Source organism: Neolamprologus multifasciatus, chromosome 20, assembly GCF_963576455.1.
Source record: "Neolamprologus multifasciatus chromosome 20, fNeoMul1.2, whole genome shotgun sequence".
NCBI classification, from domain to species: domain Eukaryota; kingdom Metazoa; phylum Chordata; class Actinopteri; order Cichliformes; family Cichlidae; genus Neolamprologus; species Neolamprologus multifasciatus.
In genome coordinates this window covers 32,439,240-32,464,736 of record NC_140458.1, presented here as the reverse complement: position 1 = coordinate 32,464,736, position 25,497 = coordinate 32,439,240, and the positions used below count along the sequence as shown (strand labels likewise).

Sequence of the window (25,497 nt, the reverse complement as noted above, 5' to 3'; positions counted from 1 at the left end):
CTGGCATCATACATTATTTATTTATTTTAATCAAAACACAAAACAAGCATTGCTGTTTACCAAAATTGGTCTTATCAGCCATTGCCAGGTAGTCAGTCAGTAACACTCATTTCCAGTCTGACAAATCTACCCAAAACTACATTAGGTCAGTCACTCATTAGCTGTTATATGTAAAGCTAAAAGTGGATATTTGGAAAGTCCCCATGTTCGTTCAACTAATGCAGTTTGCCAAGATGTATGTAGGAGGGATGCGGTTTTTGTGTGGGAGGGGAATAAGGTCAGGTGACTAAGAGTTTTTTTGTTGTATAAATACAAGGATCCCTAACCCTTAACCAGGAGCACATCACAGCAAGAGCCTCCAGTCAAAACGAAGAAGGGAGCCAAAGCTGCAGCAAAATCCAACATCAGAGGAGAATCATTTTGACTTTTCTTTTAGTTTGTTTCTTTTGGTCTGAGTCCTTGCTGACTGCGAACTCTTAGTAAATATTTCCGTTATATTTTGCGCCAGCCTACAGTAGATCTCACCATGAGATGCTGTACTTTACTTGTGTGTTTACTTTTGGGCATAAGCACACAAAACGGATGGAGCCTTCCCTTGAAGTCCGTCTTTGTCACCTTTCCAGGAGACATTCCCAAAAACATGACTGATTCGGAGCTGGCAGAAGTAAGTATGAGGGCTATTTTATTCAGACAGAATAAAATTTATAAGTAGGATATTTAACCAAGCTACAGTGTAAATACAGATAAAGTTAATTTCTGCTGAAGGATTGTAACAGTAACACAGTTGGTTTGTCGTGTTCTCCTTCCAGAATTACCTAAAGAACTTCGGCTACATGAATTCTGTGGAACGCAGTGGCTTCCAGTCTATGGTGTCCACCGCCAAGGCTCTGAAGAGGATGCAGAGGCAGCTGGGGCTGGAGGAGAGCGGGGTGCTGGATAGAGAAACCCTGGATGCTATGAAAAAACCTCGCTGCGGAGTTCCTGATGTGGCCAACTATCAAACCTTTGCAGGAGACCTCAAGTGGGACCACAACGATGTTACTTATAGGTGAGCAAGAAAAAAAAAGTCACTGAGTTCACTATGTTAGGGACGAACTGTGCAACGAAGTTCTGACTGTGTGTGTTATTTTACCTCCTCCACAGGATCCTTAACTATTCCCCAGACATGGATAGCGCTATCATTGACGATGCTTTTGCCAGAGCGTTTAAGGTGTGGAGTGATGTGACCCCTCTGACTTTTACCCGTCTCTATGACGGCACGGCTGACATCATGATATCGTTTGGGAAAAAGGGTAATGTGCTTTACGATGGTCGTTTGATTTGTTTTACGCGCGCTGACGCAACATAGTTGCATAGAAAACCAAACACTAACGTGAAGTGCACATTTCTATTCAGACCACGGAGACCCCTACCCATTTGATGGTAAGGATGGCCTTCTAGCCCATGCCTACCCCCCTGGTGAGGGTATTCAAGGAGACGCCCACTTCGACGATGATGAGTTCTGGACCTTGGGGAAAGGAGCAGGTAATCAGAAACACCGACAACAAGCATTTGTCTCCCCCTAGTGTTCACTTTAAATGTAATTAAATGTCCGGTCTCTTCTGTCTATATAGTTGTGAAGACTCACTTTGGAAATGCGAATGGCGCCACGTGCCACTTTCCCTTCAGTTTTGGGGGCAAATCTTACTCCACCTGCACCACAGAGGGCCGCACAGACAATCTGCCATGGTGTTCCACCACAGCTGACTACGACAAGGACAAGAAATATGGCTTCTGCCCAAGTGAACGTAAGCTTGACACTGTATTCTCCAAGGCAAATCACATGTCACAGGTCACCCAGATAAGCGGATTTGCTTTTGTGACATGCTGACTTCTATTCTCTTTTCATCCTAACAGTTCTATACACTTTTGATGGAAATGCTGATGGAGCTCCATGCGTTTTCCCTTTCACCTTTCTGGGGGAGGAGTATGACAGCTGTACCACAGAGGGCCGCAGTGATGGTTACCGCTGGTGTGCCACCACAGGCAACTTTGACCAGGATAAGAAATATGGATTCTGTCCCAGTCGTGGTGAGGGAACGCATAAACCACAACACATAAATGCAGTGCAGTGCTGCCACAGTGCCTTGTTATTTTGCTTTAACTGCTGCTGTTATGTCTCTGTTTATCCAGATATAGCTGTAATTGGTGGAAATTCTGAGGGAGATCCCTGCCACTTCCCCTTTGTGTTCCTGGGTAAGGAGTATCACTCGTGCACAAGTGAGGGACGAGGAGATGGCAAGCTGTGGTGCAGCACCACCGACAGCTATGATGATGACCAGAAATGGGGCTTCTGTCCTGACCAGGGTGAGCAACAAACACAAGGCAGAAAAAAAGAGGAGGTTAAAATGAATCATTAGTCATTAATAATATTTTATATATTTGTTACAGGTTATAGTCTGTTCCTGGTGGCTGCCCACGAATTTGGACATGCTCTTGGCCTGGATCACTCCAACATTAGAGAAGCTCTCATGTACCCCATGTACAGCTATGCTGAACACTTCTCCTTGCATAGCGATGACATTAACGGCATTCAGTTTCTCTACGGTAAGCGTTTCTTCTTAGCATGCGGCATTAAAGTGTTAATGTACCTAACTTCGCAGCAATATCTCTCATGAAACTATATATTTTTTCAGGAAGTGGAACTGGCCCTGTGCCCACCCCACCTAACCCCAACCCCCCTACCGCTGAGCCCACTGAGCCCACTGATCCCACCACCACCACTACTGCAGTACCTGTGGATCCAACCAAAGATGCCTGCAAGCAGGACACATTTGACACCATCACTGTGATTCAAGGAGAACTACATTTCTTCAAGGATGGGTGAGCAGCTTCCTCATCCTACTTTATCGCATTCTTCTTTTCCAAACAAGTAAAAACAAGATTTCCAAGCACATGAAATGTTAAATTTTGTGTGTCAATTTTATAGACATTACTGGAAGATGTCCGGGAGCAACAATGCAGGGCCCTTTTCTATTTCTAACAAGTGGCCCGCTCTTCCAGCTGTCATCGACTCTGCCTTTGAGGACAGTCTGACCAAGAAATTGTACTTCTTCTCAGGTAATGAACCCTCGTGCAATGTTTAACAGCCTGTATTAGCCAACAGTGCAGACGGTCTAATAATGATCATTTTATTGTTTACAGGGAACAGATTCTGGGTTTACACAGGACAGAATGTTCTGGGTCCCCGCAGCATTGAGAAACTAGGCCTGCCCAACAACATCCAGAAAGTGGAGGGAGCTCTGCAGAGGGGGAAAGGCAAAGTTCTGCTCTTCAGTGGGGAGAACTTCTGGAGGTAGGTTAAAACTCAGCCTTTACAGTCTGGAATTTAAGAGAAAACTGCTACTTTTTTGCCATTTTAATGACATTTTCTTTCTTTGTTTTGTTTGATCTAAACAGGCTGGATGTGAAGGCCCAGACAATCGACAAGGGCTATCCAAAGTTTACTGATGTTGTCTTTGGTGGTATCCCCAATGATGCTCATGATGTATTCCAGTACCAAGGTAAATAAACTACAAAATGTAAATTTTCTCTTAAGTTTAAGGGGGGAAAAAACCCAAAACATCAGAAAAAACAGCAGTAAAGCACTTTAGGCTGTTTTGGTTTAATTTATATTAACTTCATTATTTTCCTTATAGGTCACACTTACTTCTGCCGGGATCGCTTCTACTGGCGTATGAATTCCCGCAGACAGGTGGACCGTGTTGGCTATGTCAAATATGACCTGCTCAAGTGCTCATCAGACACCCGCTACTGAATACACACATACTGAGCTGGGAATTGTAATGTGGTGGTACCCATGTGACACAGTGTTTTTGTGTAGCACCTGCTGTGCTGATTTACGTGCTTTCTGGGATGTGAATAATTGTCTTTCAGTCATACTGGTTATAAAACATGTAGCGCCGGCCTAAAAATGTGCCGAAATCCCAGTACACTAGAGCAAAATGCAATGTTTGGCGCTGCCTTCCCTCAGTCTGATTGTCTGTGAACTGATGGTTATGGTGGCCTATAACAGAAACTTAATTATTCTTAACAGCGCTCTGGCTCAGACCCCGGAGCTGCAAAATAATTACCATGTCTGACAGGCTCAGACTATTAACAGTATTAGATTATTTTGATATTTATAGCAATATCTAACATTAATATTATTTTTGTCTCAAACTTATTTGTTTTGTACGATTATTGTGTGTGTTTTTCTGAAAATGGCTTCAGAGCCAATTACTTGCACTGGAAGACAAGGTATGTCTCCTACACATAAATTATTTAAGAGGTTTAATACATTTTGTAGGGATGCACCAAATATTTTCTTTACTGATACTGATATGATCAAAATTTGAAGTTTGCCAATAGCCGATGTTTTTGTTTTGATTGTTTTGGTTTATTATTTATTCACCCTTTGTGCAAAGAAAACAAAGAACTGCCATTGTTAAAAATAATAGTTCATTACTTTATCTTTGAATATTAATCTGTTTAACCATCAAAATTGATGCGATACAAGAGATATAATGAACTAGTATCAGTGATTGCCATCTTGTTTGTGATAGGCCAGTGGAAGTCAATGAGGCTGATATCAATCGATATTAATATGTTGATGTATCCCTAAATGTTTCTATCAAAGTCTTGCCTATCAATGCAATAAACTTTCTGTGAAAACAATTTAACCCTGTGAGCAGTATTAATCATTCACTAAACACACTGAAATGCTTTGAAGACAATTCAAGACAGCTAAAACATACATAGTGAAAAGTGTACACACTTGTGTTAAAATGCCAGAAAAAATAAGAGCACAATAAATCATTTCAAAACCTTTCTTACCTTTAATGCGACATATAAACCAAACAATTCAAATTAAAAAACAAACAAATATGTTACAGGAAAAAAATTTTTTTTAAAAAACTAAACAATACAATAAGCTTATTGCATAAGTGTAGACACCCTTCAAGTAATGCTTGGTTGAAGCGTCTTGAGTAAACACGCCCCCCCCCCCATCAATTTAAGAGACTCCGATTAACCCCAATTAAAGTTCAGCTGCCCTGGGAGGATTTTCTTGGCATTTACTCAGTTGTAAGCAAAGTCATGTTTTGTAAAGAGCTTACAAAGCATCAAAGGGATCTCACTGGTGAAAAGTATCAGTTACTACAAAAATAAAAATACAAAAATAAGGCCGGAGAAAATATGGGACAACATTGACATTACAAAGAACTGAATGACCCCCCCCCTAAAAATGAATTCAAAGATGAAAACTGGTCAGGGAGAATTTCAAGAGATCAATAGTAACACTGAAGAAGCTGCAGAAGTAGAAGTATTGACAGAAGTGGTCAATACTTGGTTTGGAGCATATCTGATTTATGAATATGAAATTTTCCTACAAGCAGCAAAAATTTAATGCAGTATGTTAGGTTTTTAATTATCATTTCCTCAGTTTTTGTCCAATATATTGCTGTACATCATTCCAAAACATTTTGACACACACACACACACACACACACACACAACAAGAATAATTAATATCAAGGGTCAGTGTTTGTCCTTTATAGGAATATTGCTTTTAGTGACACTGCCATCACCAATCAGTATTGGTAATTTATTCAATTTGACTGGTTGGAGAGACATTATGCTTGCATAAAAGAGTCCACACTAGAAGAGCTTGTTTATGAAAACTAGAACATTTCACAGGTAGCTTCTCTGTTTTATAATCACATTTAAGCAAAAATGTAACCCCACCCATCAAACATGGTAAAACATGTTTTAGAAATGTGTTCCAAAACATATCTTTGACACTGAGTAAGTTGGTTAACCATTTCGCTTTAAATGAATTAGTTTGCATTTTGAAACTTAAAGGTTTAGTGTGCACGCATATTACTCCGCACCCAATTACGTAATACGTCTTCCTCTTAAAAACAATAGTCCACTCAATGAGTAAAAACATAGTAATATCTCACGAATATTTGCAACAACCAAAAACGATCAAGCGATTATTAGAAATAAAATGTTGAAGTTAATAAAAAAATATTAAGACTGGTTAAAACAAAAAGCTCCGTTTTCAATAAAAACAATAAATAAGATCCGGTTGCACGGACAGGAAGCGAGGAGATACTCATGGTGCCCGACTAGAATGAAGCAACAATTATCGGTTAGTAACTTCTGTTCGAATTAGCGCCTCCACACCAAAGGACACCCTACTACTCGAAAATATACGGTAAGAAAAAAGAGCTGCGATTCTCCTACCGAAGATGGAAATTGTTTTTATTTTCTTCAGGGAGAGAATTTGGGCGGTCTGCCGCAGCGGAGGCCCTCGAGGTCCCCAGTAGAGCTTTCAGAATGCCTGAATGGAAAAGTGGGTTAGTTGGTATAAAATGGCGACGCGGAGCAGGCAGGATGAAGGGCAGCTAGGCCCGTTTAAAAAGGCTAACGCATGCTATTTTGCACCACGTAACACCCGATATGGCGACTTAGCAGCAGCATTTAGGTTATAACTGTACTGTGCTGCTCAAACACAAGTTATATGATTGTAAGTGTCGGTTGTTAGCCCCACAAAAGCCCGACGTTAAGCGAACAGCAGTGCTGGTTAGCTATATGGAAGCTAACCAGTTAGCTGTTTTGGTCGTGAGCAAGTTTATAAAAAACTTTGTTCCTGGGTCTTCAACAAATTTTGATAGTGTGAAAATCACAAGAGTTTCTTTCCCTGAATCAAGGTACCCATGAGATTTACTAAAAATTAAGAATAGTGCCCCCGAGTCAAAAGATACGATGTTAACAGAAGCAAAAGGCTTTGGGGTAAATGCTCAGAAACAAACTCACTTGCACGTAATCCCTTTTAGTTAAACTGTGTAACACAATATCAAGCACTGCAGTGGTTGCGGGGCTTACTACAGCACACATTATATGAAAATAGTCTGCTATAACAAATGAAGTCATATTTAACTCTAACTAGTAAAGAAGTATAAAGTTTATGAAAACTGACAAGCTATCGGAACTACACCTAAGTAAACTATTAGTGTGCACTGCTCAGTTAGTCTTTCCAACTAAATGCAAACTATAGAGAGTTCAATCTGACCTTGGAAACAGAGAAGTGACCACAAAGCCTTCAGAGGTCATTTAGAGTTGGCTCTGTTTGACAGGAGTTAGGCAGTATACAAGTTATGATCCACTGCAACAGCCTTATTCAGCAAATACACTCTTACTTAAATACAGTTGATAAAGTTAGACAATTTTTTTTCACCCCCTAATGTCCGCAGGTCTTACTGGTTTTAAAGTTATGAAATACGTTGCTGTTTAACTCCATATAACATAGCTTAGAGTGTCTAAATTTTAAAACAAATAGTGAGCTTCCCTCCTACTTGTGCAAGTGCAACTATGTGCAAGTTGCATATATCTATATATACAGCACTTGTATGCATATTCAAGGTATGTTTAAGAGATGACACCTTAGATTTACAGTAGAGTAGTATAGTAGTGTAGATCTATTTTGTTTGGAAAATAGAAATAGGTGGAGTGGTTTGGTTAATTTTTTTTGTTTCATTCTTGTGGATAGTTATGGATTTGGAGGAGAATGAGGTGGAGAGCAGCAGTGATGCAGGTCCCTCAGGGATGGAGGAGCCATCTGAAAGTGGCATGGGAATGGAGTCATCAGAGGCGATGTCTGCAGACAGCAGTGATGCTGCTGCTTCTCATGCACAGGCCCCAGAGTCTGACTGCCATGTTGGACAGAGCTCGGAGGGACTTGTGGTAAGTTAAAAATACAGTGTGGTTAAACAAAACAAAACAAAATAAAACAAAAAAACAACAGCGATGAATGTAGCTTTTTAATCTGTAAGTTTCCAGATGTCATCCTTTCTTTCCCTCACTCTTAAGGTGTTCATCCCAGAAACAAGCTCCAGCACAGATGTCAGAGTTTCATCAGTCCATCTTCCAGACTCCTCTTCAGTGGCCCAGTCCACCAGTGTGTCCAGTGTCTCCACGGTGACTCAGTCGGTGCTTGTGTCTGAGTCAGCTCAAGTGCTGGTCCACTCGAGTGCTGTCTCTGAAGGGGCTATGATGGTTTCTGACTCAACTGCTTCTACCTCATCAGATCTGGGGTCTGCCATTGACAAGATCATAGAATCCACCATCGGCCCCGATATCATGAATGGTATATGTTTTTAACGCCTCTTCGTTTTCCATCATGTCCTGACAAGAGAACGATGAACTTGTCTTAAATTGAAAACTTTATGACGTGAGATTTTATATCTTTTTCTTTTAGGTTGTATAGCTGTGACCAGTGCAGAAGATGGGGGTGCAGAAACAACCCAGTATCTAATACTACAAGGTCCAGATGACGGTAAGTGGGGTGTTCCTGCTAACTTATCACCTTTCAATTGGCCAGAATAATTAAAAATAATAATTCTGATAAATGACTCTTATATGTTTTATATTTGTTTACGGTGCTTGTAAATGTCATGTATGTATGAATTTAATGCTTTAATTTTATCTTTATCCACTAGAAAAATAATTTTTACATTAGAAATGTTTATATTTTAAAGCAATATACATTTATATTGTTATACTTAAAATCTATTTAGGCTGATGACAACAAAGTTAAACAAAGTTCAGGAATATTTTTTTTAATTATTTCCTTGTTTATTGGTGCAGGTGCTCCTATGGTAGCTCAGATGTCATCTTCTGCCCTGTCCAATCGTATAGCAATAGAAGCTCTTGCCGAAGGTCCCACATCCACCTGTCTTGACCAGAGAGACCTGCAAGGCAACGTTGAGCCTGACCAGCCCGATGATCAGCCTGGACATTCGGGTTACTTAGAAGACAGCAGCAGCCAGCCTGACCAGCCACAGCACTCCCACCCCTCCCAGTACATGGACTGCAGTGCAGATGGTCCAGACCAGACAGAGGAATCTTCCTCTTCCTATGTGGAGTGTTCAGGTGAGGAACCTGACCAGACACGCTCCCGTTCAGGCTTCCCTGACTATAGTGGGAATAACAGTGACCAGGATCTGCCTGGTTATGTGGGGTGCAGTGGAGCTGACTCAAATCCTACCAGCCGAAGTCACTATGTGGTGGAGTGCAGTGCTGGGTATCCTGGGCGTGCAGCGGATGAGGGGGAGCGGCCACATCATTCACGCAGTTACATTGACAGTAGTGCAGACCACCGGACTCAGACAAGTCGTCAGTATGCGGCTGAGTATGGTGGGGAATGTGTTGTAGCTGCAGATTCTGAGCAGCCAGGTTGTTCTCGTTACCAAGCGGAGGACGACGATGAAGATGATGATCAGAACCAGGATCCAGATCAGCCACAGCACTCTCAACAGCAGCCCCAGCACTCCTGTTATATGGAGAGCAGCAATGGCCCAGAGGCTTCTCTCTATACTGACGACAGTTCCTCTTCAGACCATCCTCTGGCAGACACGGCAGGTTCAGGTGGACTTCCAGAGGCACTGGAAGGCAGCGAGAGCCAGCCGGGCCCATTCATCAGCAGCAGTGGGACCTATACCTCTAATGCAGAACCTGAGCTGGCCCAGCACTGCTCACCCAGCAAAGAGGAGCCCCAAGGCTCTCAGGATGAAGCTGGGCTCGGCAGGGACATGGAGACATCAACTGTAGCAGAAGGCTCTGGAGAACGACCGCCAAACCTGGCTGAGTTAGAGGAAATGATGGAGGTAGTGATCGTGCAGCAGTTCAAGTGTAAAATGTGTCCATACAAGAGTGCCTCCAAAGATACTCTCATCAACCACATGAGAGACAAACACTTCAAACCTGCAGGTAAGCTAGCAGAATAATAGCCATGACATTGTTATCTCACCAAGCTTGGTAGTATATAGATAGATAAAGTGTCTTTTCTTTTTTTACAATTTTAGGGGAAATGCCAAAGAAGCGTAAACGTGGACGACCTCCTAAAAGTGAGACCTTAGCCCGTCAAAAGGCAGAGAGGGAGGAGGCAGCAAAGATGAAGGCCGCAGAGTCCCAGCAAGCAGCAGAAGAAGAGGAGGATGACATTGTGGATGATGGTGCTATTGATGATCCTGAAAGTTAGTGAAAAAGACATAGATGTAATATGCAAATTTCTGTCTTTGAATAGATTATAACATTAATACTTTTGTTGTTAATGAGCATTTACTCAATCACATAGCTCTCACTGTCATTTCCACTTATCCCTCACACTGATTAAAAATAATCTGTCTCCAGAGGACAGCGACTACAACCCAGCTGATGAAGATTCCAAAGGAAGACCACCTGCCATTCTGAAAAAGTCAGCAACTCCCACTTCCTCTTCCTCTTCTCCTCAAGGGCGTCCCCGACGTAAAGCTGGCCGTCCAAGGAAGTACTCAGTTGTAGATGAAGGCTACAGCAGCAAAGGTGAGTTTTCAGCCTATCGCTGCGAGCCTAGAGAGCCTACATGCAAAACTTTATTCTCCTTTTTCCACTTTTGTTGCAGAAGCAGAAAGTATTGCTAAGAAGCCTAGGGTTTGTTCGGATGCTAATGAGTCTGAAGAGGCAAGCTCTTCAGGCCTAGACAATAGTGCACCCACGGTGACTGATGGAGATGCACCTGAGGCAGCAATTAGCCAGTCAGACTCTGAGAACAAAGATCCTTCATCCAACCAACGGACGGAGGTGGAGTACTTCCCAAGAAAACGTGGCAGACCATCCCGGCGCTTCCTTCGCAAGAAATATAAGAAGTATATGAATCGGAAGTAAGTCTTTTTAACATTTTATTATAAATTCCATTAAAATATTTTATAATGCACTAATTTCTTCTTTCTCTTTGTTATCTCGCAGTCGGCACTATAAATCTCTCAAACCACTCCTGAGACCTCACAACTGCTACATCTGTGGGTCACGTTTCCTCACTCTAGAAGACCTGCGCTTCCACATCGACTCACATGAAGGCAATGATCCGGAGCTCTTCAAGTGCCTGCAGTGCAACTATCGCTGCAAGCGCTGGTCCTCGCTCAAGGTCGGCTGCAATAAAACAGATCACAACACACTCAAGTTAACCTCAGTTTATTTGCATGTTTCCACAGTTTCCTAAAACACTTTTTTTTACAGGAGCACATGTTCAACCACGAGGGCACCAAGCCATTCAAATGTGAGGAGTGCGATTACACAAGCGTGTACAAGAAAGATGTCATTCGGCATTCGGCGGTTCACAACAAAGAGCGGTATGAACGTCGCAACTGTGGTCAAACTCAGTTATTCCTGAAAAAGAACATGTTCATAAAGTCTTTTGTTGATGATATAACTGATTATTTCTCTTTCCTCTTGCAGGAAAAGGAAGACAGAGTCGGTAAGAATTTATATTTGAATGCCATCTACAATACTTATTGGCTTATATGTCGTTTAAGAATAATTATACAAAATAATCTGACAGAATTTCAGTTTCTGTTGTTGCTGGTTGCTACTTACTGTAAGAGGTTGGCATTGTGATTTTTAGTTTGGTTATTGCAGGTGCCGAAGGCGTCGGAGTTCCCCTGCCCTGTGTGTCACAGGGTGTATCCCATGCAAAAGAGACTTACTCAGCACTTAAAAACCCACAGCTCAGAGAAACCACACATGTGCGATAAGGTCAGAAAGAGGATTATGCAGTTTAAGAACTATTCTTTTCATATTCTTATCATTTTAAATTAAATATGGCAACACAAACGAACAAAAAACAGGGTCACTATCTCTCAGAGGTGTGTCACCAGTACTAATGAATATTCTCTCCTGCTTTCTTCTTCCACTAGGAAGTTCGCTTACTTTCTTGTTTAAGATGCCTTTCTGTCTTTGCAGTGTGGAAAATCCTTCAAGAAGCGTTACACTTTCAAAATGCACCTCCTAACCCACATCCAGAGTCTTGAGGACAACAAGTCAGTACTCAGACTTCTATTCCTCCTCTTTTACTCTGTCATCTACTAGTCAGTCTTCTTTTAACCCTTTAAAACCGGTCAGCGCGGGCACGCTCCATTTTGTGCAACTACTTTTAAATCCCGGTAGCACTGCAACCACATGAGCTAGCGCAATAATTTTTTTTGCATATGAAACCAGAGGAGTTGTACTTACATCTTATGCCATCAGCTTGTCCTCGGTCACGGTTTTCTTCCACATACAGCTTTGCAAAAACTGCATAAAAAGCACTTGCAGCAACAAAAACATAATATTCCAGAAACACGCTTTGCCGATCCATCAGCTGTTCATAACACTTCCTACGTTGGAATAGACGTCAGCACGAACTATCACATGTCCGCCATGTCCTGCCCGAAACCGGAAGTGACATCATTTTGCGGAAATGTAGTTTTTTACCATCAGGGCCTCATGAGCCTATACTGGTGTTTTTAAAAGTTATGTTTGACTTTCTGTGTCGTTTCTGGGATGCTTAGGACTCGTATTGCACTGCTGGAAATAGTTTATTTTGATGCATATGCTGCGTTTTTGCAAATTTGCATTATAATATTTATTTTAGTTTTTCCTGCAGTATATAAAAATTGGTGTATTTCAAAAATAAAACTATGAAGACACTCAAAATAAATTTCCTGTGGTGGGAAACTATTTTGTGCAACTTTTTTGTATTTACAGTTTTGAGGGATAAGCCTCTTAAATTTCTCTAACTAGAAATATATGTTAAAAAAGCACAAATGATTTTAAATTTTTTTGTAGTTTATTGCTCTTTTTTGCAATTTATGTAATTACTATGCACTTAATGCAGACATATTATTAGAATTTAGGCTGTAATGGTTGTATTGATGTATAGCAACTTGAAATGCTCCCAAAAATGGCTCCACAGCATGTAAAAATATAATATAAGCTCTGGCGGACTTGGTTCTATGGTAGGTCTTAAAGGGTTAAAAACAAGGCTATCACAATAGTTAATAGTTTTTGGTAGAATAAGTCATTTAGGTGTTAGTGTGATATCATAACTAATGCCTCTCTGGTGTTAATGTGACAGGTTCAAATGTGAGTTTTGTGACTACACTTGTGACAACAAGAAGCTGCTGCTCAACCATCAGCTGTCCCACACCAACGACAGGCCTTTTAAGTGCGACTACTGTAAATACTCTACTTCCAAAGAGGAGTTTCTCGTCTCCCATCTGGCCATCAAACACACAGGTCAGTGCAGCAGAAAGACAATAACGCTATATTTAAACAGCTTGAGTTTAAATTCACCTATTGAATTCACTTATTGATGTTGTGTGTTTTAAATTTCTCCAGGCGAGAAGCCTTTCTCCTGTGATATGTGTCACTTCATGACTAAGCACAGGAAGAACCTGCGCCTTCATGTGCAGTGTCGCCACGCTGAGGCATTTGAAGAGTGGTCTTTGGCTCACCCTGAAGAGCCTGTAAAGACACGGCGCAGACCTTTCTTCACCCTGCAGCAAATAGAAGAGCTGAAACAGCAACATGAAGACACACAGAGCTTGCAGAACACTATTGTAAGTTTGATTTGTTGTTATCTTGTGTTACTTTTATGCCAATGGGGGGGTGAGAAGGGAAAAAAAACATGAAAATAACAAAATAATGAGATTGTATGTTTGTTTGTTTTTTAATTTGTAAATGTCCATACGCATGAAAATTCAGCAATTTGCAAAATTTAGAAATATTATTTACTCTTAAAGAATAACCATAGTTTTTGTTTTATTTTTTCTTTCTGTCTTTTTTTTAACATGATCTTATTAGGTCACTGTGGATTCTGCAACACTGCAAGCCATGCAGGGCATGGAGAACGCCTCAGTGTCCCAGGACGCTTTGGGAAACACCACGATCATCTATGAACAAGGTCAGTAAGGATTTCTCTGAAAACATATTAAATATTTATGGTGTTATATATATAACCTGAATGACAAGCTCTGAACTTTTCTCCACGTGCTTCTCCTCAGCTGAATCCAGCGACCTATCTGCTCAGAATGCCCTGGACCTACTGCTGAATATGAGCAATGCACGGGAGCTGGTTGGGAACTCCTTACAGGTCAGCTCATCGAAATTTCAGAACGGTTCCATGAAAGATAGCATTGTATTCTATAAAATAAACGAACAAAAAAAATAATAACGGTAAAATATATCTTGATTGTTTTTCTCAGGTAGCAGTGCTGAAGTCAGATGGAAAAGCTTTGGAGAAGGGAACATGGAGCACGGTGACAGCAGCGTCCGGTCAGGCCCAAAAGATCTTGACCTTCCATGTTTCTGAGAATGGCGAGACAGTGCTACAAGAGGCCTACGAGGCTGCCACCTCTGAAACAGGAGAGCTTACCCACATCGCCATTGAAGGCTATGAGGGGGGAGGGGACTTCAGTGTGGTGGAGCAGGCAGCTGAAGAAATCCGTAGTCCTGGATATAGGTAACATAGCACACACAGTCCGATTTGTAGCTTATGTTCAAATATTTCATAAGCAAGAGATTACTTTCATATTAAGGACATTTTGGTGTCTCAGCAGTTTCTAATCTTATTAAACTGCTTTCTTTTCAGTAATGTGGAGTCTAGCCCTTCTCAAGCTTTAGAGGTTTCTGGGTCAGAGAGCTTGAAAAGTGACAAGTATTATCTTACATCAGCACTAGCTGATGGTGTATTGCAACAAGTGGAGGTAACTAGCAACTGTAGTTTATACCATAAACAGATTTACTATCTCTGTCTTCCACTCCTTGACTGTGTTGTCTGTTCTCCGTTAGCTGAGCAGCGAAGCTCCAGCTTCTCCCTCTGCAGTGGGCTCTCCCAGTCTCACTACGAAGAGGTTTTCCTGTCGAATCTGCATGGAGTCTTTCCATGGACGCTCGGACATGGAGAACCACAAGAGGGCGCACGTGGATGCCAATACTTTTAAGTGTCCTGACTGTGACTTCACCTCCACCTCCTGGCCTGAGGTCAAGGTGAGTCCTTCCAAACCCCAGATTTATCAGTGGAAAGTTGGCAAACGTTAGCTAGATTTTTCCACTGGAGGCAGTGATGACAATTAAAATTGATGAACAGCTTCATATTAATATAAATGGGGGGAAAAAAACGATAATTGAGAGGTGTACACCCCCATATTCATTTAGTTTGACATTTATACTCTAAGCCATTTTAATGACATTTGAAAAACATCTCTCTCCCTCTAACTTTTGCTCCCTTAAATTGTGATTAATGTTCTGTTTTGTTTTAGACCCACATGGGACAGCACTCCTACCTGCGTCCTCACAAGTGTCCAAACTGCAGCTTTGCCTCCAAGAACAAGAAAGACCTACGCAGACACATGATGACGCACACCAATGAGAAACCATTTTCTTGCAAACTTTGTGGACAAAGGTGGGAGCATCTAACACATCTGTATTCATTAGGCATTAGAGGTACAGAACAGCTATTAATGTGAGTGTTTTTTAACTCAGGTTTAACCGCAACGGCCATCTGAAGTTTCACATGGAGCGTCTTCACAATCAGGATAATCCTGCTCGCAAAGGTCGAACTACTGCGTCTCAGCAAACTATAATAGTTAACAGCGATGAGGAGGCATTAGCCACACTACAGTGTAAGAAACACAGGATCATACAAGCCAAGACTTACAGTTTGTGCTTAAAAGTAATAACAGTAAAGGTGTCAGTGGTCAAAAGTCCATAAACAGAGGCCTCGGTGTAAAACAGATAAAAAATGAACACAAAGTTAATATATTTTGATGTGTGTATGTGTGTGTACATCAGCCCTGCAGGGACATCAGGCAGTGATCACTCCCGAGCGGCTGCAGGCTCTAGGACAGGAGCACATCATTGTAGCTCAGGAACAAGCACTGTCAGACCAGGTAACAGCTCTCACACAGTACAGCCTATATGTATGTAATGTACTCTCCAAAATGGATTGATTTTGCACGTGTAACTGCTAAACATTTTATAAATAAGAACCCTTAAATGTGCATTAATCAGGAGGAAGGTGCATACATCCAGCAGATAACCACCATAGACGGTCAGACGGTCCAGCATCTGATGACGGGAGACAACCAGGTGACTGAGGTGAGTTCAATTTTAATCATTCTACCACTGTGCATGTAAAATGCGTATGCATTAAAATTTTAAGAAACGTCATTTTAAAGTATTTTAATGTATTTTTTGCTTAAACTTATTGTATAACTTGTTTGTATGGCCACCCTTGCTTTTGACTCATGGGTGTCAGTTTATCTCACTTGGTTGAGGTTCAGGGTTTAATTTTGACCCAGTTCCTTTGCCTTGTGTCTTCCTCCATTATCTCTCCCTGCTTACCTGTCGGAAAAGCTTTGTTGTCCTATAAAATAAAGGCAAAAGAAATAATGTTTGTAAAAAAAAAAAAGAAGGTCTAATTCTGTGGCTCCATGCATCAAGATAAATTCGGGGCCTCAGAGGTGGTTTATAGTCTTGTGTGTGATAGAACACAATAATCATGACAGTGCCTAAGGCTTCTTTGTGGTATTGTATAATCAGTATCAATGTCAGATTTAATCTCACCTTATTTGTCCCATGTCCACTTTCAGGTCCAGTATATCATCTCACAGGATGGAGTTCAACACTTACTTCCTCAAGAGTATGTAGTAGTAGCTGATGGCAACCACATACAGGTAAGTGTTTAACTGCCTAAACGGTGCATATATATACAGTATTTAATAGTGAGAATATCTGTCTCATTTGTAACTGGCTCTGTGACTGGCCCTCAGATGCCAGACGGACAGATAATCCAGTACGAACATGACAGAACCATTGTTCAGGAGCAACAGGTGAGACAGGTTTAAGATCTAAAACATGCTGAAAGGATAGGATTTATCTATAAAGTTAAGTCAAACTTTATAGACAAATGAAATCTCATTACGTCCTAACATAACTCAAATTTAAAAACAAATATAAAAGAGATTATTTAGTCATTTCGGTTTGTGAGCTTAAATTGTTTTGTGTGTATTGTATATGAGTGTAAACTTGTATATAGTTAAACATGTATATTATCTGATTACATGCCAAACTCTGAACATTGATTTGCAAATTGGGCGGGAACAAATAAGTGTAAACTTCATCCTACTCCTTTTCAAGCATAATAATTGTGTGGGATGCAGAGATATTCATGACAACTTGATGTCTTTATCTTGGTTTTTTTTGTGTGTGTTTACAAAGTTTTTGTTCTTGTAACTCAGTTATTTTCACGTTTGAAATAAACTCTATTCTCTTCTATTTGTAGATTGCTGTAAGTCACGACGGTCAGATCCAGTACCTACCTGTCAGCTCTGATCAACAAATCGTGAATGCTGAAGATCTGGAGGCTGCTGCCCACTCTGCTGTCACAGGTTGGCTCTTATGAGAGTGCTCAGTTGATGTTCAGTTCCAAGTTTTTGGATTTTATGAATTTCTTATAATTTTGTCCCAAATATATGATAAGGTTTCTTCAGGAAAGCCACTAAGTAATTCCTTAAATGCAGACATTTTTGAAAGTGATAAACAAACATCATCAGTAGGTTTAAAACTTGCCAAAATATAATTTATTTCTAATATTAGCTTCAGTATAAATAAAGCTGAAAAGTATGAACTCTGATCTTTGTTCCTGCAGCTGTAGCAGACGCAGCCATGACACAGACCCAGACAGTCTACACTGAGGCTACACCTGAGCAACTGGAAGAGCTGCAGCAACAGGGCATCCACTATGATGTCATTACTTTCTCCAATGAATAGAGATACAAGTGCGCCAAGAGGAGGACCAATACAAACCACTATGAGCTAACAGAACAGTGACCTCAACTTATTTATGCATCTAGCTGGTGAAGTGAAAAAAGGCCTTATCTCCTGCCCAGCATCACCTGCTCGGGGCGGCTGCATCAGTCAAGATCAACAGCTTCTTGTAAATTTCAATTACTGTACGCAGTGCTTCTAATTTATTCATCGGTACTGGAACGTTGGGCTCTTCTCTAATTATTCAAACCGAATTGTGTACATGTGCCCCAACAGCTCCCATTTGCAAGACAATGTTATTAAAAATTATAAAATAGCTTATTTCATGTTATTGAAAGTGTCCTAATGAACATTTTAGTTTTTGAATGGAATGAAATGAAAAGGCACGCTTTATTTTTGATGTGTAATCAGATAAGTTCATTAATAAAATGCCACAATATTGTTTTTACATAATATTATGTACATACATTTCGCATGTGTCTTCTGTTGTGCAATGGAAGACATGTTTTGATTTGATGAGTATAAAGTGTTTAATATGTTCAAAGCTGACACCAAATAAATCACTTTATACATGTATGTAATCCTTAATGTGTCTGCTCGGAATTATTTCATCTTGTCCGTATCTACTTTAACATATCCTATCTATATAATATCTATATAGAAAAAGGAGGAGTTTTCTGTTGTCACTGAGTGGTGCTGAGGTCTGAATCTGAGGGCAGCTCCTGAGTATTGGACAACAAATATTAATACTTGAAATTATTTCTCTCAAAGGATGTAAGCTGTATAGAGCACTGCACGGGTAACTTTGTGAACAATACCTCATTAAGAAATATTCAGACGATATCAGACATTTGTTCAACTTTGGCATAGCACTGTGACTGGACAGCCTTCATTTTATTCAGCCTTACTCAGTGCTTGTAAGTACAAGCAGGTAACTGCGCTCAGTGCTGGTTCAGTATGAGCTTCTGCAGGGTTTATTTGTCAAGAGCACGTTAACTTGTTCAAAACGGCTGCTAGCTAGTACTGCTGGAACGTATTTAGGCTAACACGAGCTTAAATAAGCGGAGCTACGTCAAAACACAGACAGTGCGCATGCGTGCGACGTGAAGAAGCGAACGCTTTGATCGCCTGTGACGTAGCGAACGCTTTGACGTGCCCGTGACGTTACAGTCAACTGAGCCCTTATATAAACCCCGCCCCGCCCTCACAATCTACTACTTACCGTTAAGTAAATGAGATGTACAGACCGCGATCTTCACACTCTAGAAACTTCGATTTTCAAAGTCCTTCAAATAATTTTACTGAAACAGAAACGTCCACAATGGCTGAATTTCAGACTACATGCTCTATCCCCGTTATTCCCGAGAATATTTTACCTGTTTTAACCAAGTGTTTCGATCAGTTCTCCCAGGTACAATGGGGAATGATTGAACAGGGAATCTGGGACTCTGATCTCCAAGCATTACTGGCTGATATGATAACCGAAATCATTCAGATAGTTTCTACCGGCATCCTGAAATCTGTACTTCCCACATTTCAGGAGTTAATGACAGACGAATTGTCCCAAACAGATATTAGCATACCTGTGGCAAAAATAGCTCCGTCGCTGGGAGACTCTCTTTCAACCAGCATTGGCATCGCTCTTAACATCCCCCATGAAAACTGTCCGTCCAGTAAGACGCTGACAAAACTGATTGAATCGGAGATCTCAGAAAAGGTTAACTCAGCTGTGACTCTACTCTTAAACAACCCGAATTTACGGTCAGATCCTGCTGTTTATGTCAGTGGAAAAATGATAACCACATATAACCTTCGACGAATGGTCTCTCACGCAGCCTCGTGTTTGGAAAAATGTGCAGGTAAGCTAAGCAGCCAGCGCATGTCAAAGGGCGAAGCAGCTAGTTCCCCTAGCCCGTCTAATTCAAGAGCAGAGAGTACTGAATCAAAGATCTCTGAGAAGGCAATGGTTGTTGAGGAGGTGAGCAGCGCTCTCATCAAATGGAGCACAGACACAGGAATCACAGAGGACAATAAGGATGAAAATGACACGACGCCTGTAGAGAAAAAAGAAAGTGAAACTGGAGAGATGGCGGAAAGTCGTTCCAGCACCCCAGGTGAAGTGATCGTGGCTGATGTTGTCAATGCAATATTTGACACTCTGAAGAATTCGAATGCCGAAGATGACACAGAAACTGAGACAGCTGAAAGTCTCCAGCGTCCCAGCACGCCAGCACAAATAGCTGCAGCTGACATTGTAAACACAATAATTGATAATCTGCAGTCTTCTGATGGTGAAGATGTCACATCTGGTGAGAAATGTGACTCACACAAACCTGCTTTTAATGTGCAGTTAATTATCCAAAAGGTGAAAAACTTTTTCGCGTCACGCATCCCACCCAGAAAAAGCAATGACCAAAAGCTGCACAAAGACCACTTCTGCGCTTTTGCCAAAAAGCAGTTTTACAAATTGATCAGAGAGATAAAACATCTGGTGAAGAAAAACAAAAGGTTCTTCATCTGTCTCCACGAACCGGTCAAGTCTCTTGATGATCAGAGAGCAGATTGTATGGACAACTACAGTTCTTTTTGTAGCTATGTAAACACACCAGTGATGGATAGCACGCTCAAAAGTTCTTCCCCAGTTGATTATAACACCATCAAACCCATTCTCGAACAAATGTTTAATCAATTAAACGGGCCAGAACATTTTAACCTCATCTGGAACCCCCTGGAAAAGATAAAGGCAACTGAGATGTTTTCCAGGGAGTTGACAGATAAAGTGTATGACCATCTCCAGTCAACTGAAAGATATTTACTCCCTGTGATGCTATCAGGAAAACGTCTTTCAGACTCTGTGATCTCTAGGTCTGCAGAGCCAACAGATGAGTTACCCTTTTCGCCCGAGGTCCTCTATGTGACTGTAGAAGACTCAGTGCAAAAGTTTTTGCAAAACACTCTTCTGTGGTTAAAGAATGATGCTTTGGATCAAACTGTCCAAAGTGACAAGATTTCTGGTGCCGTGGGAGACATCCAGGATGTGATTTTAAGAGCACTGACTCCAACAGAGCAAAAAGAAAATGACAGACTGTCTGAACCAGAGTCATGTCCAGATTGTCCTCCCAAAAATGAAACAGTCTCCTGCGTGAGTGTACTAGAGCAGGGCCCACCCCCAGAAACCAGCCCTGAGCCTGAACCAATCACTGAAGCTGGGCTTACAGAAGCTCAAAGTCAGCCATCAACCTCTAAAAACTTACAGGAGGAGACAGGAGACCTGCAGGGCCCACCCCCAGAAAACAGCCTTGAGCCTGAACCAATCACTGAAGCTGGGCTTACAGAAGCTCAAAGTCAGCCATCAACCTCTAATAACTTACAGGAGGAGACAGGAGACCTGCAGGGCCCACCCCCAGAAAACAGCCTTGAGCCTGAACCAATCACTGAAGCTGGGCTTACAGAAGCTCAAAGTCAGCCATCAACCTCTAAAAACTTACAGGAGGAGACTGAGAAAATTTTCAGAGACTTCATTAACTGTCTGTTAGATAAGCTCCTGGAGAAATGTAGTTTCGACACAGAGACTCTGAATATAGAAAAATACGAAGCGATCAGCAGGCGTCTTACAGATCTGCTTCTAGATAAGGTCAGAATCCCAGGATATCTGAGTGCTCTTAAAAATAACAAACGGCGGATTCTAAAGAAAATGAGTAAAGCCCTTATAAAGGAGCTTGACTCTGCAGATCAGTTTGTACACTCGGCTCTTACACCAGATGATGACACTTTTGATGAACTTTTTCAGGATCTCCTGGACATGATTATTGAGGTTGTACTCAAGCCCCCACTGAAGTCTAAAATTACAAGGTTCTTTCGAGCAGTGGGAAAAGCTTTAATGAAGCCGTTTAGGAGCTGCTTTAAGGGCAGCAGCGATGACTAAAAGACCAGCTTGACCCCCCCCCCCCCCACACACACACACACACACACTACAATGCTTCTTTAAAGATCTCGAAGCATTTAATAATTTATTCAAAAACAATGTAATTGGCCAACAGAAGTATATTTCATCTTGTCTCCCTATATTGTCTCTCCATCACCCCCAACCGGTCGCAGCAGATGGCCGCCCCTTCTTGAGCCTGGTTCTGCTGGAGGTTTCTCCTTATAAAAGGAGTTTTTCCTCCCCACTGTCGCCTAGTGCTTGCTCAAAGGGGATCTTTTGATTGTTGGGTATTTTCCTGCTAATACTGTAGGGTTTTCACCTTACATTATAAAGCACCTTGAGGAGACTCTTGTTTTGCTGCGATGCTATAAAATCTTAGATTTAACTGAATTTTAAAATCATCTATTATAGCATCAAAGTAAAACAAAATGAAATGTAAAAAAAAACCTGACATAAAAAAATAGATTTACCATCAAATAAAAATCCTAATCTCAAACATATTCTGATTTTTCTTGTGTTTTATTGTGTTGTCAAGTATGAAAAAACAATGTTGCATTTGTGCACTCTGGTCATGAGTACTGGTATTGTATTAGAGCAGAATTTAGAGTAGAATTTGATAAAGGTATACAATAGTAATACTGGGAAAATGTCGGTAGCTGTGATCATGTGCTTGTCCAGACCTGCTGTGAAAACATTCATTCTACACTCTTCATAATGTAAGTAAGCAGGGGGCTTCTTTCGTTCTAAATTGTTTAGTTAGTAGGGAAGTTACGTCTGTGTCAAGGCCTTTGTCGTTCTTCAGAATGTCATTTAACCAAATACAACCGAAGCCCCCTTTCTCTTAAACAACGTTACTCCCTCGTTATGTGATTCAAGCTTTTGAAAACACATTACAGAATTCCAGGCAGTGTTTTACGTGATCTGGGTCTGAGGTGATTCCGAGGAGAAGGCGAGCACATTATGGAGCCACTAAAAATGTTAAAATTATCAGCATTTTGTGAGCATGTGACATATTCGCAAAGCAATCGCAGAGTGGATGGGTCGTTTCATAAACACACACACACACACACACACTGGACCTCATACGGGTATTCTGCAATTGATACATGATTACGTTCACATACTCACTGATCTATCACAGCAGGGCTGTTGTAGAGTAGGTTTAAAACTTGCCAAAATATAATTTATTTCTAATATTAGCTTCAGTATAAATAAAGCTGAAAAGTATGAACTCTGATCTTTGTTCCTGCAGCTGTAGCAGACGCAGCCATGACACAGACCCAGACAGTCTACACTGAGGCTACACCTGAGCAACTGGAAGAGCTGCAGCAACAGGGCATCCACTATGATGTCATTACTTTCTCCAATGAATAGAGATACAAGTGCGCCAAGAGGAGGACCAATACAAACCACTATGAGCTAACAGAACAGTGACCTCAACTTATTTATGCATCTAGCTGGTGAAGTGAAAAAAGGCCTTATCTCCTGTCCAGCATCACCTGCTCGGGGCGGCTGCATCAGTCAAGATCAACAGCTTCTTGTAAATTTCAATTACTGTACGCAGTGCTTCTAATTTATTAATCGGTACTGGAACGTTGGGCTCTTCTCTAATTATTCAAACCGAATTGTGTACATGTGCCCCAACAGCTCCCATGTGCAAGACAATGTTATTAAAAATTATAAAATAGCTTATTTCATGTTATTGAAAGTGTCCTAATGAACATTTTAGTTTTTGAATGGAATGAAATGAAAAGGCACGCTTTATTTTTGATGTGTAATCAGATAAGTTCATTAATAAAATGCCACAATATTGTTTTTACATAATATTATGTACATACATTTCGCATGTGTCTTCTGTTGTGCAATGGAAGACATGTTTTGATTTGATGAGTATAAAGTGTTTAATATGTTCAAAGCTGACACCAAATAAATCACTTTATACATGTATGTAATCCTTAATGTGTCTGCTCGGAATTATTTCATCTTGTCCGTATCTACTTTAACACATCCTATCTATATAATATCTATATAGAAAAAGGAGGAGTTTTCTGTTGTCACTGAATGGTGCTGAGGTCTGAATCTGAGGGCAGCTCCTGAGTATTGGACAACAAATATTAATACTTGAAATTGTTTCTCTCAAAGGATGTAAGCTGTATAGAGCACTGCACGGGTAACTTTGTGAACAATACCTCATGAAGAAATATTCAGACGATATCAGACATTTGTTCAACTATAGCACTGTGACTGGACAGCCTTCATTTTATTCAGCCTTACTCAGTGCTTGTAAGTACAAGCAGGTAACTGCGCTCAGTGCTGGTTCAGTATGAGCTTCTGCAGGGTTTATTTGTCAAGAGCACGTTAACTTGTTCAAAACGGCTGCTAGCTAGTACTGCTGGAACGTATTTAGGCTAACACGAGCTTAAATAAGCGGAGCTACGTCAAAACACAGACAGTGCGCATGCGTGCGACGTGAAGAAGCGAACGCTTTGATCGCCTGTGACGTAGCGAACGCTTTGACGTGCCCGTGACGTTACAGTCAACTGAGCCTTTATATAAACCCCGCCCCGCCCTCACAATCTACTACTTACCGTTAAGTAAATGAGATGTACAGACCGCGATCTTCACACTCTAGAAACTTCGATTTTCAAAGTCCTTCAAATAATTTTACTGAAACAGAAACGTCCACAATGGCTGAATTTCAGACTACATACTCTATCCCCGTTATTCCCGAGAATATTTTACCTGCTTTAACCAAGTGTTTCGATCAGTTCTCCCAGGTACAATGGGGAATGATTGAACAGGGAATCTGGGACTCTGATCTCCAAGCATTACTGGCTGATATGATAACCGAAATCATTCAGATAGTTTCTACCGGCATCCTGAAATCTGTACTTCCCACATTTCAGGAGTTAATGACAGACGAATTGTCCCAAACAGATATTAGCATACCTGTGGCAAAAATAGCTCCGTCGCTGGGAGACTCTCTTTCAACCAGCATTGGCATCGCTCTTAACATCCCCCATGAAAACTGTCCGTCCAGTAAGACGCTGACAAAACTGATTGAATCGGAGATCTCAGAAAAGGTTAACTCAGCTGTGACTCTACTCTTAAACAACCCGAATTTACGGTCAGATCCTGCTGTTTATGTCAGTGGAAAAATGATAACCACATATAACCTTCGACGCATGGTCTCTCACGCAGCCTCGTGTTTGGAAAAATGTGCAGGTAAGCTAAGCAGCCAGCGCATGTCAAAGGGCGAAGCAGCTAGTTCCCCTAGCCCGTCTAATTCAAGAGCAGAGAGTACTGAATCAAAGATCTCTGAGAAGGCAATGGTTGTTGAGGAGGTGAGCAGCGCTCTCATCAAATGGAGCACAGACACAGGAATCACAGAGGACAATAAGGATGAAAATGACACGACGCCTGTAGAGAAAAAAGAAAGTGAAACTGGAGAGATGGCGGAAAGTCGTTCCAGCACCCCAGGTGAAGTGATCGTGGCTGATGTTGTCAATGCAATATTTGACACTCTGAAGAATTCGAATGCCGAAGATGACACAGAAACTGAGACAGCTGAAAGTCTCCAGCGTCCCAGCACGCCAGCACAAATAGCTGCAGCTGACATTGTAAACACAATAATTGATAATCTGCAGTCTTCTGATGGTGAAGATGTCACATCTGGTGAGAAATGTGACTCACGCAAACCTGCTTTTAATGTGCAGTTAATTATCCAAAAGGTGAAAAACTTTTTCGCGTCACGCATCCCACCCAGAAAAAGCAATGACCAAAAGCTGCACAAAGACCACTTCTGCGCTTTTGCCAAAAAGCAGTTTTACAAATTGATCAGAGAGATAAAACATCTGGTGAAGAAAAACAAAAGGTTCTTCATCTGTCTCCACGAACCGGTCAAGTCTCTTGATGATCAGAGA

The 25,497-nt window shown here is 41.2% G+C and overlaps 2 protein-coding genes across 3 annotated transcripts; both read left to right on the top strand.

Moving 5' to 3' along the window:
* The first annotated feature begins 326 nt into the window (after window positions 1–326).
* Window positions 327–4,695, top strand: mmp9 (matrix metallopeptidase 9). The gene is made up of 13 exons (XM_085145710.1): window positions 327–664; window positions 810–1,048; window positions 1,144–1,292; window positions 1,396–1,524; window positions 1,614–1,787; window positions 1,897–2,070; window positions 2,173–2,346; window positions 2,431–2,586; window positions 2,676–2,862; window positions 2,969–3,099; window positions 3,184–3,334; window positions 3,439–3,542; window positions 3,678–4,695. Exons 1-13 carry the CDS (start codon window positions 527–529, stop codon window positions 3,794–3,796), a joined length of 2,025 nt encoding a protein of 674 aa, XP_085001836.1. The 5' UTR covers window positions 327–526; the 3' UTR covers window positions 3,797–4,695.
* Window positions 4,696–6,060: 1,365 nt separating this feature from the next.
* LOC146495328 (zinc finger protein 335-like) lies at window positions 6,061–17,741 on the top strand. 2 transcript variants are annotated; one of them, XM_085145709.1, is made up of 28 exons: window positions 6,061–6,238; window positions 7,574–7,767; window positions 7,894–8,170; window positions 8,282–8,359; window positions 8,722–9,792; window positions 9,888–10,058; window positions 10,216–10,386; window positions 10,466–10,724; window positions 10,810–10,987; window positions 11,080–11,192; window positions 11,299–11,317; window positions 11,479–11,595; window positions 11,803–11,879; window positions 12,956–13,116; window positions 13,219–13,439; window positions 13,684–13,783; window positions 13,884–13,972; window positions 14,085–14,341; window positions 14,471–14,585; window positions 14,671–14,868; window positions 15,141–15,283; window positions 15,364–15,503; window positions 15,673–15,770; window positions 15,892–15,978; window positions 16,473–16,556; window positions 16,653–16,712; window positions 17,165–17,270; window positions 17,531–17,741. In XM_085145709.1, exons 2-28 carry the CDS (start codon window positions 7,576–7,578, stop codon window positions 17,650–17,652), a joined length of 4,704 nt encoding a protein of 1,567 aa, XP_085001835.1. In that variant the 5' UTR covers window positions 6,061–6,238; window positions 7,574–7,575; the 3' UTR covers window positions 17,653–17,741. The 2 variants fall into 2 exon arrangements, with proteins under 2 accessions (XP_085001835.1, XP_085001834.1); XM_085145708.1 differs by having other exon boundaries at window positions 6,062–6,238; window positions 8,671–9,792.
* Window positions 17,742–25,497: the final 7,756 nt, after the last annotated feature.